Raw genomic sequence first — 15043 nt, forward strand, 5'->3', positions numbered from 1 at the left:
GAGCTGAGGCGATACTAAAAGGTGACGTGAAAACACTGCAGACCACTGACTGGTCAGAGCAACGCGTTTCATGCGGCATCGCTATGACGACCAGCTACATTGGCGGGAGTACTATCTGCAGTGGAAAACAAAGTACCTGGTACCAAAAGCGAGTAGAGTCGAGTCAAGTCGAGTTGAGCCAGTACCACGCGGTGGAAATGCGGCTTTTACCATCAGCATATGGAAATTCACTGAAAAGAAAGAACAGGTTCATGACATCTGGAGTTATGAGTCCCCGTCAGTGTAATGATAAAATACTACGACTTATCCAAAGTGGAAAGGAGTATGAGATCATAGGTAAGATACCAAGAGACCAGTAGTAGATGTGATTAATTTTATAGTAGATCGTCATAGATATAAGAAATGTCTGACAATTAATGACAAAAAAGTATGATGTACAGATACATTCAGTGAATTTATCCAAATCGAAAAAAGTAAAAATTTCAGCAAGTTAATCTCACGCAAAACGGAGAAGTATTATTTTGTGTGAGAGTGATCTGTCTGCTGAGTGACAGCTGTCAGATGCAGGTCTCGTAGTCTGAAGGTTCGCTGTCCGCTGAGGGGTCGTCATCCGGCATCTCCATCCCAGACTGCTGACACCGTGGAGGGGGCGGCACCTCCAGAAGTTCCTGGGAGGCGGGGCTGTGAGTGGGGGGTCTGTCTCTGGGGAAAAGTTTTCCTGGTGGGGTAAGGGGAGGAGTCAAAGGGTGAAAAGAAAAAACATTGCTTTTACCTCGTAATACACCTAAAAATCATCCTGGTGTTATTACAATATTTTAATTAGCCAGAATATAGGGATATTGGGAACTTTACTGTCCATGCACAGATTAAATGTCCCTTCGGTTTCAGTGCAGACCAGTAATACACAGAGACAGTACGATTTTGTTTATTTTACTGTAAGATGTGTTTTTATTCTGGAACACGTGGCGTTTCATTTCATGACTATTATGGTTGTGATTTCACAACTGTGACATTGTGTTTTACCTTTGAGCTTGAGAGCCCAGCACAGTGTCAGCAGTATTACAGCCACGGTCACTGCTATGAAGAAGAAGATCCGTCCAATGTCCATTACCTTGGCCAGAACTCCTAACTCAGCTATTAAAGGAAATAAGTCATTGTGAGTAATCGTATCAGGTCGTCTCATTCTTTATGCTTTCCCTTGTAATACAAATGTTACAGAAACTAAATAAAATTTTTTTTTTTTTTTTTAAGAATGGACCATTGTAAGTAGGCATATAAAATCTACTTGAATAAATTCACACCTAATATATTAGCCTACTTGCTATTGTGGTGGCATTGATTTGAAAATCTTAGGTGAGATCTGGACTTAAACTTTTGTTTCCTAACTGTATTTTATTAGAAATATCAGATATTTTTTAAATAATTATGAAATATGTCTTGGGTAATGTTGCTGTATATGAATGATCAGATGTATAACACTAAATGTTTTTGTCAACAGATGTAACTAGATTGGGGTGGCAGGTATGCCATCCCGCCAAATTATGCCTTGGCGGGGGCATGCCCCATACCTATACAGCACCGAGAGTTTGGCACTTTTCAGGGTTCCCCACAGAAATAACCACAACAGCCACAGACACTCAGCCCTTAAAAACATTACATTCTGTACATTCTGACCCCATTTCAACAGACAGATTTCATAAACAACTTCACATGTCCACACAATAAAGCCCCACACTAAGGGGATTTTCCATTTTCTCCTTCTTCTTCTCTTTCTTCTTCTTCTTCTTCTTATTTTTCCTGCTGCCTATCCCACTAACAACATGTCTCCCCATTGGACATTTTACCGACACCAGCCAAATCTTCACCTACACGACCCAATCAGAAACTCGCATACACACGCAAAATACCCATACCTTTTCACTCTGAAACATTTCCAGTTTAAACAGCTAGTTTGCCTGTGGCCTAGTGGCCAAGGTCGCAGTCTTGGGAACATGGGGTCCTAGGAACACGTTTCTTTAACCTGCTTTTACCCTCACTAATAATTGTCTACTACTTCTCAATTATTGCTTTTGCACCATATCTACCCGCCGTTCACCGAACGTATACACTGCATTATGACGTACCGTCTGCACGTTCAGTTATTAATCGGCTACAATATGGTAAATGGACTGCATTTATATAGCGCTTTTATCCAAAGCGCTTTACAATTGATGCCTCTCATTCACCAGCGCAATTAGGGGTTAGGTGTCTTGCTCAGGGACACTTCGACACACCTAGGGCAGGGGTTTGAACCGGCAACCCTCTGACTGCCAGACAACCGCTCTTACGTCCTGAGCTATGTTGCCCCCATGTCGCTTTCCATATTGCAAAGCCATATGGATTCAACGGGAGCTCTTCTGTGCTTACTGGCCTGTGTTCTTCTTTAAAACCACGGACAGGTTTGCTAATGATATTTCACGCATTGCATAGCTATGTCATGGTGCTGCACTAACAAAGTCACAGACTGGTACACCTCCGGTTGAAGGATTGAATCCCGCCTCGCCCTCAGGCAGATAATTTCCTCTTTTACACTGACGTTTTCTTACGCTTATATTTGCTTTACCAAAACTCACTCACGGCCACCCATATGCATTTCATGATGGCAAATGTATTCCTTTTATTTAAAAGTTACACCAGTTCACTGCTGTGCCATTTCTACTAACTATATTTCTTCACTTGGCTACCGTACAAAACCTTCTTATCAGCAAACGCCACGTTTCTACATTCATGTTACCTCGCCCTGTTCTCTATCTAGCCACATACAAACAATTACTAGGTATGTACGTTCTGCAACTCCCCATTAAAACATTACATTTAAAATCATGACTCACTCATAATTATAACTACTAGTACTGAACATGAGAAAAACACATCAGTGCAATATATTTCACACGTTACTTAACCCTCCACTTTAACGGCTAACGGTTAATACAGACTGTTATATATACCGTTCGATAAGGAAACTAACCTCGCTCATGGTCACTTCATTTACTTCGCACTATAGTCTGTCATCATGTCAACCTTCACCTACATGCCCATTCTGCTAAAAACATATTGTTTCAACTACGCAATTTCATCATTTCATCCTCATTTCTCTCACACTGTTGTTATTTTCTCATATGCAAAGCCTGCGGGCACATATGCGTCTGCTCCTATTCTCCACTATCAAGTTTTCCGGTTCTAGCTTAGCAAAACAGCGAAGAGGATTCCCACCTGCAGATAAGCCTATCAAAATGCCTTATAAACCTTAAAAACACAAAAGTGCATCTCCACGAAATAACAGACAACGGAGCAGGACAGAAGGGTACACAAGTTGCGACCTAAGGAGCTCTAATTCTACGGGCTTGCTGATTCTTTTGTCAATCAAGGCTTGTTGGATGGCCGTCAAATCCGTGAGTACATACACTGGCCTTATTTCACATGCGTTTCTGACGCGTTTCACACTTACGTCACCGCACTCTTTGTCACAGCCACTGTTTTATATATATAGCAAACCGAAACTGCTAAACGGTACACGCCCATCAGACTGCACAAATTCACACAAGGATAGCCATAAACCACAACCGGTCACTTCGCATTTCTCACTCTCAGAATGAAACGCTTTGCAAAAAGAAATGATATCTCATCAAAAACACGTTTTCAAGACATACCCCGTCTATAACTCATTCATTCAGACTGCCAAAATCCTGGCCTGCCATTAAAAGTATTGATATTAAAATGACGCCAAGTTACGGTACTACAAACAATATAGGCTATCTTGCCTCACCGAAATTTCATTAAAATAAATGTCTGCTAAGTCACTATCTGTCGCCGAATTAGGTAACACAATGGTGATTGAGCCTATTATTATATTAATTTATATTATTATTATTCTAATAATTTATGATTAAAGAACTGGGTGTCTGTGGTGACATTCCCGGGAACAATTCACAAGCGGTGCATAGTTAGTGACGCGTTTTCCATCACCCATCAGTGGTTGTTCCGCCAGAGAGGGTAGGCGGAGCTAACGCAACAGGCTAGCTCTTCAACTCACTTGTGTGGGAGCGGCATACTGTTTTTTACCGCGTCTGCTACCGTTACAATAACAGAGAAGGGGGGGAGGACATTAGAAAGGCAACATTAGTTTAGACAACGTTGCGCACAGTATCCATCTCTCATATCAGGTAACGTTGCGTTAGCTAGCTAGCTAATGTAATTAACACAATCAAATGTCAGCTAACAATTAGAAAAAAGGCTAGCTAACGCTACCGACCTCGCAAACCGTCTCTCGAATGCAATGCTACCTTGTTGCAACGTTGCAATGTAGCTAACTAAAGGCCAGTTCAGATCAATGATTCGCAACGAGACTGGATGCAACTTGCAAAATTCCAAGACATCTGATTGTAAACGTTCTAACTGCACTTGGCGATTTGACAAGGTGGGTCTTTTGAGACCCCAGGCAACGGCTTCAGACGCTCTGCAACTAACCAGTTCACACCGCTGCAATTTTCTCTGTAACATTCTAAAACCCTTTTGTCTCGTTGCGAATCATTGATCTGAACTGGCTTTAACGTTACCATTATTTACATTGCCATCAAGTTCATCAACATATTGATCGTTATAAAGCCAGGGTATAGGTGGAGCAGAGCCAGGTCTGATTTCTGTGTAAAGATGTCAAGTCGGAGAAAACTAAATAAAAGAATACGGCAGTATGGATTAGGGTTGTTATTATTTTATTACGCTTCCTCATATGTTCCTTCAGCCTTGATGCCCTTTTTTTGATGAAATCTCCTTTGTTTTCGTTTTATTCTTCTTGTTCTGAAACACCAGGGGTAACATTTTGCAAGGCAGTTGTTTCAAAAATATCACACACCAATCATTCACGAAAAAGACTGTTTATTGTGCACGAGATGCTAATTGCACGAGCCACAGCGAATCCCGCGAATTCTTCTCTGCAGTGTAAAGATGTTCATACCGGGCAAAAGGTGGATAAAGCGAGGCACTAGATCTCAATTTTATATTCAGTTATTAAACATGTTTTAATTGCATAATGCTAATTTGTATTTGATGTAACTACTGCCTCTTAAAGAGCTCTCTCTTGTTAAAGAGATTTTTATCTTAATGACACAACCTGTATATATAAAGGATAAATAAAAATACTGTATGTGTAACTACAACTGTACACTCTGGACCTATTCCTAAAAATCAGATCAACTCAAATCAGGTTATGAAATATGCCACCTGAAAGAAACATATTTGACAGACTTTAGGAAAAATACATAATTAGTTTACCTTTTAGTTGATTATCTGCCAGCAGGCCTGAAATATTAATGCTAATTATAGCATTTATTATGAGCATGTTCAAAATTAGGGGAACGGCTGGTTCTTTCATGGTGTGTAAGATGAAAACCTTTCTCTCGCTATCTCCAGATTAAGGCAGTTGCTGAAATGACATGCGGTGGTCACTGTTTCTGAGTCTTGTCTTTCTTCATTAAAAACAGGAAGTTACGCCTAATGAGACTTTTTTTTTTTTGCCTTTAACATGCACCAGTTGCACGTAGCCAAGTTTGTCACACACAGCCAGGAAGCTTTTAACTATTGCCAACAGGAAAGACAATGAAAAGGTGTGAACTACTGTGGGCAAGATGTGCAGAAGAGAATCTCATGAACAGGAATGGCAGGCTAAGGCCTGGGGCTCTGAGTGTGCGTTTGTGTGTGCGTGCGTGCGTGTGTGTGCATGTGTGTGTGCGTGTGTGCACACGTGGTCTGTGTACTGTGCAGTGCAGGCAGTTCTCATATATGCTCATAATAGCCCTCTTCTGATGCAGTGCTTCTGCGGGATGTCTCGTCATTCCTGCCGAGTGCATTTGGAACGCTCTGGAAAGGAAATGGGAAGCATGAGGAGTGACACAGTGGAACCAGTAAGAGCAGCTACACACCAGAGCCAGCTACAGTACTGACACAGTGGAACCAGAAAGAGCAGCTACAGTATTGACACATTGGAACCAGTAAGAGCAGCTACACACCAGAGCCAGCTACAGTACTGACACAGTGGAACCAGAAAGAGCAGCTACAGTATTGACACAGTGGAACCAGTAAGAGCAGCTACACACCAGAGCCAGCTACAGTACTGACCCAGTGGAACCAGTAGGAGCAGCTACAGTATTGACACAGTGGAACCAGTAAGAGCAGCTACACACCAGAGCCAGCTACAGTACTGACACAGTGGAACCAGTAAGAGCAGCTACAGTATTGACACAGTGGAACCAGTAAGACAGCTACACACCAGAGCCAGCTACAGTACTGACACAGTGGAACCAGTAAGAGCAGCTACACACCAGAGCCAGCTACAGTACTGACACAGTGGCACCAGTAAGAGCAGCTACACACCAGAGTCAGCTACAGATTTGACACAGTGGCACCAGTAAGAGCAGCTACACACCAGAGTCAGCTACAGATTTGACACAGTGGAACCAGTAAGAGCAGCTACACCCCTCATCCACGTACAGTACTGACACAGGGGAACCAGTAAGAGCAGCTACACCCCTCATCCACCTACAGTACTGACACAGTGGAACCAGTAAGAGCAGCTACACACCAGAGTCAGCTACAGTACTGACACAGTGGAACCAGTAAGAGCAGCTACACACCAGAGCGAGCTACAGCACTGACCCAGTGGAACCAGTAAGAGAAGCTACACACATGAGCCAGCTACAGTACTGACACAGTGGGACCAGTAAGAGCAGCTACACACCTGAACCAGCTACAGTACTGACCCAGTGGAACCAGTAAGAGGACGGAGTGGGTAAGGAACTGGGCTTGTAACCGAAAGGTCGCAGGTTCGATTCCCGGGTAAGGACACTGCCGTTGTACCCTTGAGCAAGGTACTTTACCTGCATTGCTTCAGTATATATCCAGCTGTATAAATGGATACAATGTAAAAAAAAGTTGTGTATGTCGCTCTGGATAAGCGTCTGCTAAATGCCTGTAATGTAATGTAATGTAAAGTAAGAGCAGCTACACACCAGAGCTAACTACAGTAATGACACAGTGGAACCAGTATGGATCTAAGCGCAGCTAACCCACCTCAGCCAGCTACAGTGCTGAAGATCACAACGGGGTTACAAAGGCTTCTACAGTTATCTGTGTGGTAGTGTAACTTGGCTTTTTTCAGCACATTTTAAAATAGGCTAAGTTTAATCAGAATAGAACTGCCACATTTACCCCTTCAGGCCTCGTTTCTTCTGAGCATCTGTTTCCTGTAGAAAAAAGAAAGAAAGAAAGAATGTTGAATAGCGCATCTTACACATCCAGGTCTCAACATTTATTTGCGGCGGTCGACTCCGTGTAGGGGTGGGGTGTTGAAGTTTTACTGCGCGGACAGAGTTCACATTTTGGGTTCGGGCAATTTTATTTATTTATTTATTTTTACTTTTCGCGTCAAGGTGTACAGAAATAAGTAACTGATCACCAAAAAATCTTTTTGGGCAGGGGGAAATCTATGTGGGAGGGCTGCCCAAATAAATTAATTGTATGGGAAACACGTGTGTGTGTGTGTGCGCACGCGTGTGTGTTTGTGCATGTGCATGAGTGCACGCGTGTATGCAGTTGTGTGTGCAGCATGTTTGCGTGTGTGAAATGTGTGAAAAAGTGAAATGTCAGCACAGGTGTGATTGCCGGTAACTCTGGTAATGCAGTCTGTCATACCTTTTACCGTGTTGCCCAATTTGAAGCAGTAAGAAACGTCCATGGATATGACATAGGCTTTTCGCTGAAAAGCGCATGTCAATTTTAATAGTCATTATGAATACTTATCACAAATATCTGGGCGTTTATTAATTTTAGGAGAGTAATTTTTGAAACCGTCATAATGTCATGTATAAAATGATACGACAATTTGGGAGATTACATTCAAGAACTAAATTGTACAACGTTTTACCTTTTGTATATTAGCGTTTTTTTTTTTTTGTTTTTTGTTTTTTAAGAATAGCTGAATAAGGTTTGTTGTCAACAAAATGTGACTCTATGAATACCTCATTAAAATAGGTTTGCATTGAACCTTTCACATTTCTGTGACACTATTTTCTTTGCATTTTATTCGCACGGAAAGAAAATTCACCAAAAACGTAATATTCTCCAGTAAGCTACAGATGGAAGTGGGCAGATGCATTGGCGCGGCGCTGCGGGGAAACACGGCGTTTCCTCCCGCGAAGTATGCGGCTGGTGAACTAGTTTATATATTCAAGGCGATCGGCTTCATTTCTGCTCGTTGCTCATATATTTTACTGTCGCCACAGATGTTACAGGTGACACCTTACCTTTCTGTCGCGCTTGTGGCAGTTTTGGAACGACTGATGCGTTTCCACAGGTGGTGGTGTTGATAACTTCCACGGTCATATTTGCCGTGCTGTTCAAGGATGAGTTGCTCTGCGCTCGCACACAATCCACAAAACCAGAAGACGCTTCATTCAGTTTCTGTACGTCCATCGCGCTTGGGTTGTCTAAATGAATAATACTGCGCACAAAGTCAAACTACACGAATGACATTCACTTACAGCGAGAACGCTAAACTTTAAAAGTTACTTTTCTTAAAGTGTGATGCCAGTGTACTTGTGCTTCTTCGTTGCGAAGTCATGTCGTTCCTTTAAACAAAGATACAGCACTGCCAATAGCATGTATATGTTATCCGATTGGATGTCTTCAGTTAAAGTGATTCAAAGATGAGTAGGCTTCCTCATTACGATAGCGACTGGGAGAACCCGCTATTGACTGTTATCAGAGGGGACAGCGTGGACAGTCCGAAGCTGTTTTGAGCTTGTGTGACGGGAAGGATGATCGGAGTTCTAGTTTACTTGGAGCCACCTGCTTCAGGAGTAGGAGCGCGAATGCGAAACAGACCAACAGTGACGGTGTGGATAAGAGAGGTGTACGTCAGGGGAGAGGGGGTGGTGGGTCTACTTACAGTCGTAGAGTCGGGGGGAGAAAGAGGTGGTTGCATCTCACTAAGTACGACCAAACGTCGCGGGTTAGTGTAGAAGGATACGCTGCCGCCTGGTGGTGAGTGGGAGATTGCTCACAAAGCATCTTGTGGAGGAATGAATTTGTGTAGTTGTGTAGGCTTTTGCTAACCGTTATTGGTTCATAGAAAAGTTGCATTTTCAATCACAGCACTGAATTTTATTTTGTCTTTGACCATATGTTTTCTGTACGTCCATTTTATTTTTCGAACTGTAAAATACGGTGGGTGATACAACACAGTTCATCTGCTCCCACGCGTGTGTGAAGGAAGTAGCGCGCTTTGATGCCCGAACACTTTCGTCGCCTTTCCACAGTGCAGCACAGCGGAACGGGCGTCCACTGCGGAATTATCACCGGAAGCCTCTGCCATCTGCGCAATCCTCATGTACACAAACTGAAATAGACCTTAAAATAGACTATAATTTTTGGCCCTCCGAGATTGCGCTGCGGGTGATTTTTACAGAATCGATAGGTCCTTCACAGTGATTGTGACAGGAAATCTGCTGAATGGTCAAAGTACCTTAACTCTCCCAGCTATGTGTCTGCGCCTAGCCACATGTAACCTTACAAAGGAGCGCTGTAGAGAGGTTATTTCTGCTCTTAAATCCTTCAGCTGAAACCATTTCAATCAGCCACAATAGGCATCTCTTTAAATTTCAAGGTCTGTTTGATTGATGGTCTAGTTGACCTTAAGGGACAGAGTTAAGTGCTGAGCAATTACTTTGCTGGCTCTTAATTACTGGCCTCGATTGATGTCCATGTGTAGTGTACGGGGCGGGGGTGCGTGGGTTAGGATTACTGTAAGGGCCCGGGACAGACAGGGGCCCTCAAAAATTGTGCTGTAATTGTGCAGTGGCCTTGCTTGGTGGGGCCCAATGTGAGATCCGTTCATACGGCCCAAAGTCCCTGGAGGTGCTCCCCGACAGTGAAAGTAACATCATGAAACAAACCTGAATGCTCACGGGCCCTAAACTTCTGCTAATTAATTTTCTGTTCATAATTTTGGATGTTCATGTCTGCATGTGTGCCTTGTATGTATCATGTGGAGAGTTCCATGTGAAATACTTTGGATTGAACATGGTTCTGACGTGTTTGAAGAAGTGTCGTATTACATCTCAAACGCGCAGTTACCTTTGTTCTTGCTTCTGGGGGCCAGGTGAGTTCAGCTGAAAGCAGTTATTTTGTATGAAACTGCTGTTATCTCTGCCTGCTGTGGAGTTCAAGCTGAGCAGGTAGAAGCACTAGAAATCCCTTATGTGTAGCCAAAGTGCTGCGATCAGTTCCATAAAACACAATACCAGCAGCATTTGAAATATGGGCAGATCGGATCACAGCGCAGTCTAAATTTTTGTCACTTGAAAAGGGTTTTTAAGCTGTGAACGTGGCTCTGAATAGCAGTGCATCTCAGTGTATGAAACGGGGAACAGGAAGTGGAGCTCTTTGCCCCCATGGGCTGAATGCTGGGAGTTGAATGCTTTCCTTTGTGTTCAAAAAGCTGCCTGGGCACTCATTTCAATCTATCACCTTGCAACACCCAGGTAAACTTGCCACGGTGCTCTCTATACAGAGGTAGCTTCTGCTCCAGTATCCTGCCCATTCTTGGCATTCTTCCTGCCTGCAATTCTTGACACAGAATCATAATCAATCTTGTCACTTTGCATCTAAAAATAATGGAATTGGGCTCAGTACTGTGGGATTGCAGGCTCGAATCCTATGAGCTGCATATGTGTGTGTATGTGTGTGCATGCATGTGTGTGTGCATGTGTTTTTGTGCGTGTGTGAGTGCGTGCATGTCTGTGTGTGCATGCGTGCATGTGCACTCTAAACAAAGTTTAAAAAATGATGGCAAAACACACCAGCATCCACAGAAGTTAATAATGATTGCACAAAATAAAAATGATTACATTTACATTTCAGGCATTTAGCTGAGGCAACTTACACAGCTAATACTTTTTTATACAGCCCAGTTATACAGCTGGAAGTTCACTGAAGCGGTTCAGGTTCAGCACTTTGCTCAAGGGCATAACAGCAGCACCCAGGCTGGGAATCAAAGCACTAGCCTATATCCTGAGTTACAAGCCCAGGTCCCTGTGCATTATGTTACACTGCCACCAGTCATTTTAGAACAGCCTAAGAGGAACCATCCACGTATTTCAATTAGTCCGTAATATAAAACAAACAGCGTGTCAGCAATTCAATTAAGTTCATGTTAAAAACTCGAGAAGCGTTTCTGTGAGGCAAAGACGACGACAATGGTGTAGTCAGTAGGAATGCCTCATTACAAATTTATAGGGTGAAATGAGCCGTGAATAAGAGGGATCAGACAGCTCCTGCGTTACTGCCGTCACAACCAAAACACGAGCCAAAACTAAATAACAATTACCATATGCAATAAATATCCCCACCGGGCTGAAAGCTTCCAAGTTAAATGGTGCATTGCTACATTGCCCTCCAGATAAAGGTGCATTAAGGAAACCACAAACAGAGGAAACATAATGGAGGATAAAATGCTTGTGGTGGAGGGGCGGGGTTGGTGGTGTTTGATTTGGCTGTCTCACCTTACCCCCGGAGTCCTGAAGCGTCCAGGTGTCTATAAATTGATTGTTCACAAGCAACGTGCAGCCTAGCCTCAGATAGAATCTGTTTGTGCTCTGCGTTCGCTGACCTTTAGGCCTTCTGTGACACTGACTTTCTGTAAAAAGCTAAATCCTTTTCATTGGTTTGCAGTTCAATCAATAACAGCAAGTGTTAGATGTGGTTATTATGGGATTTCTGAGCCCTCTCTTTAGTCGCTTTTCCACTGCATGGTACCGGGTCAACTCGACTCCACTCAACTTTTTTGGTTTTCCATCGAGCAAAAGCTGTGGATAGTACCTGATACCTGGTACTTTTTTTGGTATCACCTTCCAAGCAAGCTGAGGCGACACTAAAAGGTGACGTGAAACACTGCAGACCACTGATTGGTCAGAGCAACGCGTTTCATGCGGCATCGCTATGATGACCAGCTACATTGACGGGGGTACTATCTGCAGTGGAAAACAAAGTACCTGGTACCAAAAGCGAGTAGAGTAGAGTTGAGCCGGTATCATGCGGTGGAAATGCGGCTTTTACCATCAGCTGTGTGAAGCGTGAAGGAAATTCACTGTGAAAAGACAGAACAGGTTCATGACATCTGGAGTTATGAGTCCCCGTCAGTGTAATGATAAAATATTACGACTTATCCAAAGTGGAAAGGAGTATGAGATCATAGGTAAGATTGAAAATATATTCTACGATACCAAGAGACCAGTAGTAGATGTGATTAATTTTATTGTAGATCTACATAGATATAAGAAATGTTTGACAATTAATGACAAAAAATAGAATGATGCAAAGATATATTCAGTGAAATTATCCAAATCGAAAAAAGTAAAAATTTCAGCAAGTTAATCTCACGCAAAACAGAGTAAGTATTATTTTGTGTGAGAGTGATCTGTCTGCTGAGTGACAGCCGTCAGATGCAGTTATCGTAGTCTGAAGGTTCGCTGTCTGCTGAGGGGTTGTCATCCGGCATCTCCATCCCAGACTGCTGACACCGTGGAGGGGGCGGCACCTCCAGAAGTTCCTGGGAGGCGGGGCTGTGAGTGGGGGGTCTGTCTCTGGGGAAAAGTTTTCCTGGTGGGGTAAGGGGAGGAGTCAAAGGGTGAAAAAAAAAAACATTGCTTTTACCTCGTAATACACCTAAAAATCATCCTGGTGTCATTACAATATTTTAATATTAAAAGTCCCTTTGGTTTCAGTGCAGACCAGTAATACACAGAGACAGTACGATTTTGTTTATTTTACTGTAAGATGTGTTTTTATTTTGGAACATGTGGTGTTTCATTTCACGACTATTATGGTTGTGATTTCACAACTGTGACGTCGTGTTTTACCTTTGAGCTTGAGAGCCCAGCACAGTGTCAGCAGTATTACAGCCACGATCGCTGCTATGAAGAAGAAGATCCGTCCAATGTTCACTACCAGGTCCAGAACTCCTGACTCGGCTATTAAAGGAAATAAGTCATTGTGAGTAATTGTCTCACGTCATCTCATTCTTTATGCTTTCCCTTGCAATACAAATCTTACAGAAACTAAATTTAAATATTTTTAAATGATTATGAAATATGTATTGGGTAATGTTGCTGTTTATGAATGATCAGATGTATAACACTAAATATTCTTTTCAACAGATGCAACTAGATATCTATTCAAGGGAATTAATGCTCCATGTATCATCAAGTAGGCCTAGTAAACCGTTCCCATGGATGATACCTTTAATGCAGTGCTCGGTCACAACTTGTCCTTTTTCTGGAGAGAAACAAACATAAAAAGTGAAAAAAAAAATTTTTTTTAAAGAATGGACCATTGTACGTAGGCATATAAAATCTACTCAAATAAATTCACACACCTAATATATATTAGCCTACTTGTTATTGTGGTGGCATTAATTTGAAAATCTTAGGTGAAATCTGGACTTAAACATTTGTTTCCTAAATGTATTTTATTAGAACTATCAGATATTTTTAAATGATTATGATTAATGTGTTGGGTAATGTTGCTGTATATGAATGATCAGATGTATAACACTGTTCTTGTCAACAGATGTAACTAGATACAGTATGTATTCAAGGGAATTAATAATGTATCATAAAATAGGCCTAGTAAACCATTGCCATGGATCATACCTTTAATGCAGTGCTCGGTCACAACTTGTCCTTTTCCTGGAGAGAAATAAACATAGAAAGTGAAATAATCTCATGTGTTTATCCACATCGTGCAGCCGACAGTGCAGGAAGTGGACTTACTTGTCACGTAGAGCTGAAGAGAGGGGCTGAAAATGGTGTCTCCACAGGCCTTTCTCTGATACACCTTGCAGCGATATTCTCCAGAATCAGACAGGGAGACACTGAGGAAGGTGAGTAAACAGACGCCTGTGTTCGGGGCCAACTGGTGCCACGAGACGTTGCGTTTCTCTCCCGTTTCCAGCTGCATGCAGGACTCCCCCTGCTGTCTGCACCATGTTACTGCAGGACGGGGCTGGTAGCCGTATCTGACCGTGCAGTTCAGCGTCAGAGACGACGAGACTTGGGCGTCCCACGATCTTTTCTCGGGCACCGAGATTTCTGTTGGGCATTCTGGAATTTCGGAACAGGAGACCTACAATTTGTTATGTATCGCTACCGTTTCCGCAATTTAATGAAGTGCTTTGAAAATGAAGTTTGATAGTGTGTTGGCTACAGACAGAACTGAGGCTATAGCTGGAATTAGGCTATGACGTTGGTGGGATGTTAAGATAAATTATAGAAACTAAGACAGCAAAACGACAACTACAGTTAAACAGCATTACAAACAACAACAACTGATTTTAAAAAAGAAAAGTAGCGTCATGTGAGGCAAAGCTTATTTTAAGTATTCGGTGGTAAATGTAGGCTAATGCATGTATGATGTTTCAAATGCATGTTATTAGTAATAGGAGCTGGCTACTCACCCAAGACTGAAACATTAATTGAATGGCTTACAAGGGACACATTTCCCCACATTTTGCACCGATAGAGACCCGAGTCCTTCGTGGATATATTTGTGAAATGCAGAAACATGTAGACCGCATCATCTTCTTGATTTTGTCCCCAGATTTTGATATGGTCTGATTCACTCACCGGTGCACATATCGATGTATTTGCCAATTTACACCATCCAACTGTCAGCGTGCTTCCACAGTGTCGAACTGTACAGTTGATTCGCAGAGTTTCCTGAGTATAAGTCTTTCGCACTGTGTTTCGCTTAACTTCGAGGTCAGGGGAACATTCCTTTTCTTGCCCTGGAATAATATAATAGAAGACATGATTCCAGAATACGGTATGTAATTCCTACATAATCAATTTGAAAATATCCAGATAACATGTTTATGAACTTGTCAGAGGTTTTCAAAGTTAATAATAAAGAAAATATATTACATGAAACATAAAGCTAGTGTAATTTTGTTTAT

At 42.3% G+C, this 15043-nt stretch overlaps 1 protein-coding gene across 1 annotated transcript; it reads right to left on the minus strand.

Annotated features, from left to right (window-relative positions):
• Positions 1 to 365: 365 nt before the first annotated feature.
• On the minus strand, positions 366 to 14654 carry LOC118214342 (B- and T-lymphocyte attenuator-like). The gene is made up of 5 exons (XM_035394243.1): positions 14546 to 14654; positions 13863 to 14192; positions 13330 to 13365; positions 1024 to 1134; positions 366 to 718 (listed from the first exon to the last, which is right to left on the minus strand). Exons 1-5 carry the CDS (start codon positions 14652 to 14654, stop codon positions 558 to 560), a joined length of 747 nt encoding a protein of 248 aa, XP_035250134.1. The 3' UTR covers positions 366 to 557.
• Between the last annotated feature and the right edge of the window lie 389 nt (positions 14655 to 15043).

Source organism: Anguilla anguilla, chromosome 15 (assembly GCF_013347855.1).
Source record: "Anguilla anguilla isolate fAngAng1 chromosome 15, fAngAng1.pri, whole genome shotgun sequence".
NCBI lineage: Eukaryota > Metazoa > Chordata > Actinopteri > Anguilliformes > Anguillidae > Anguilla > Anguilla anguilla.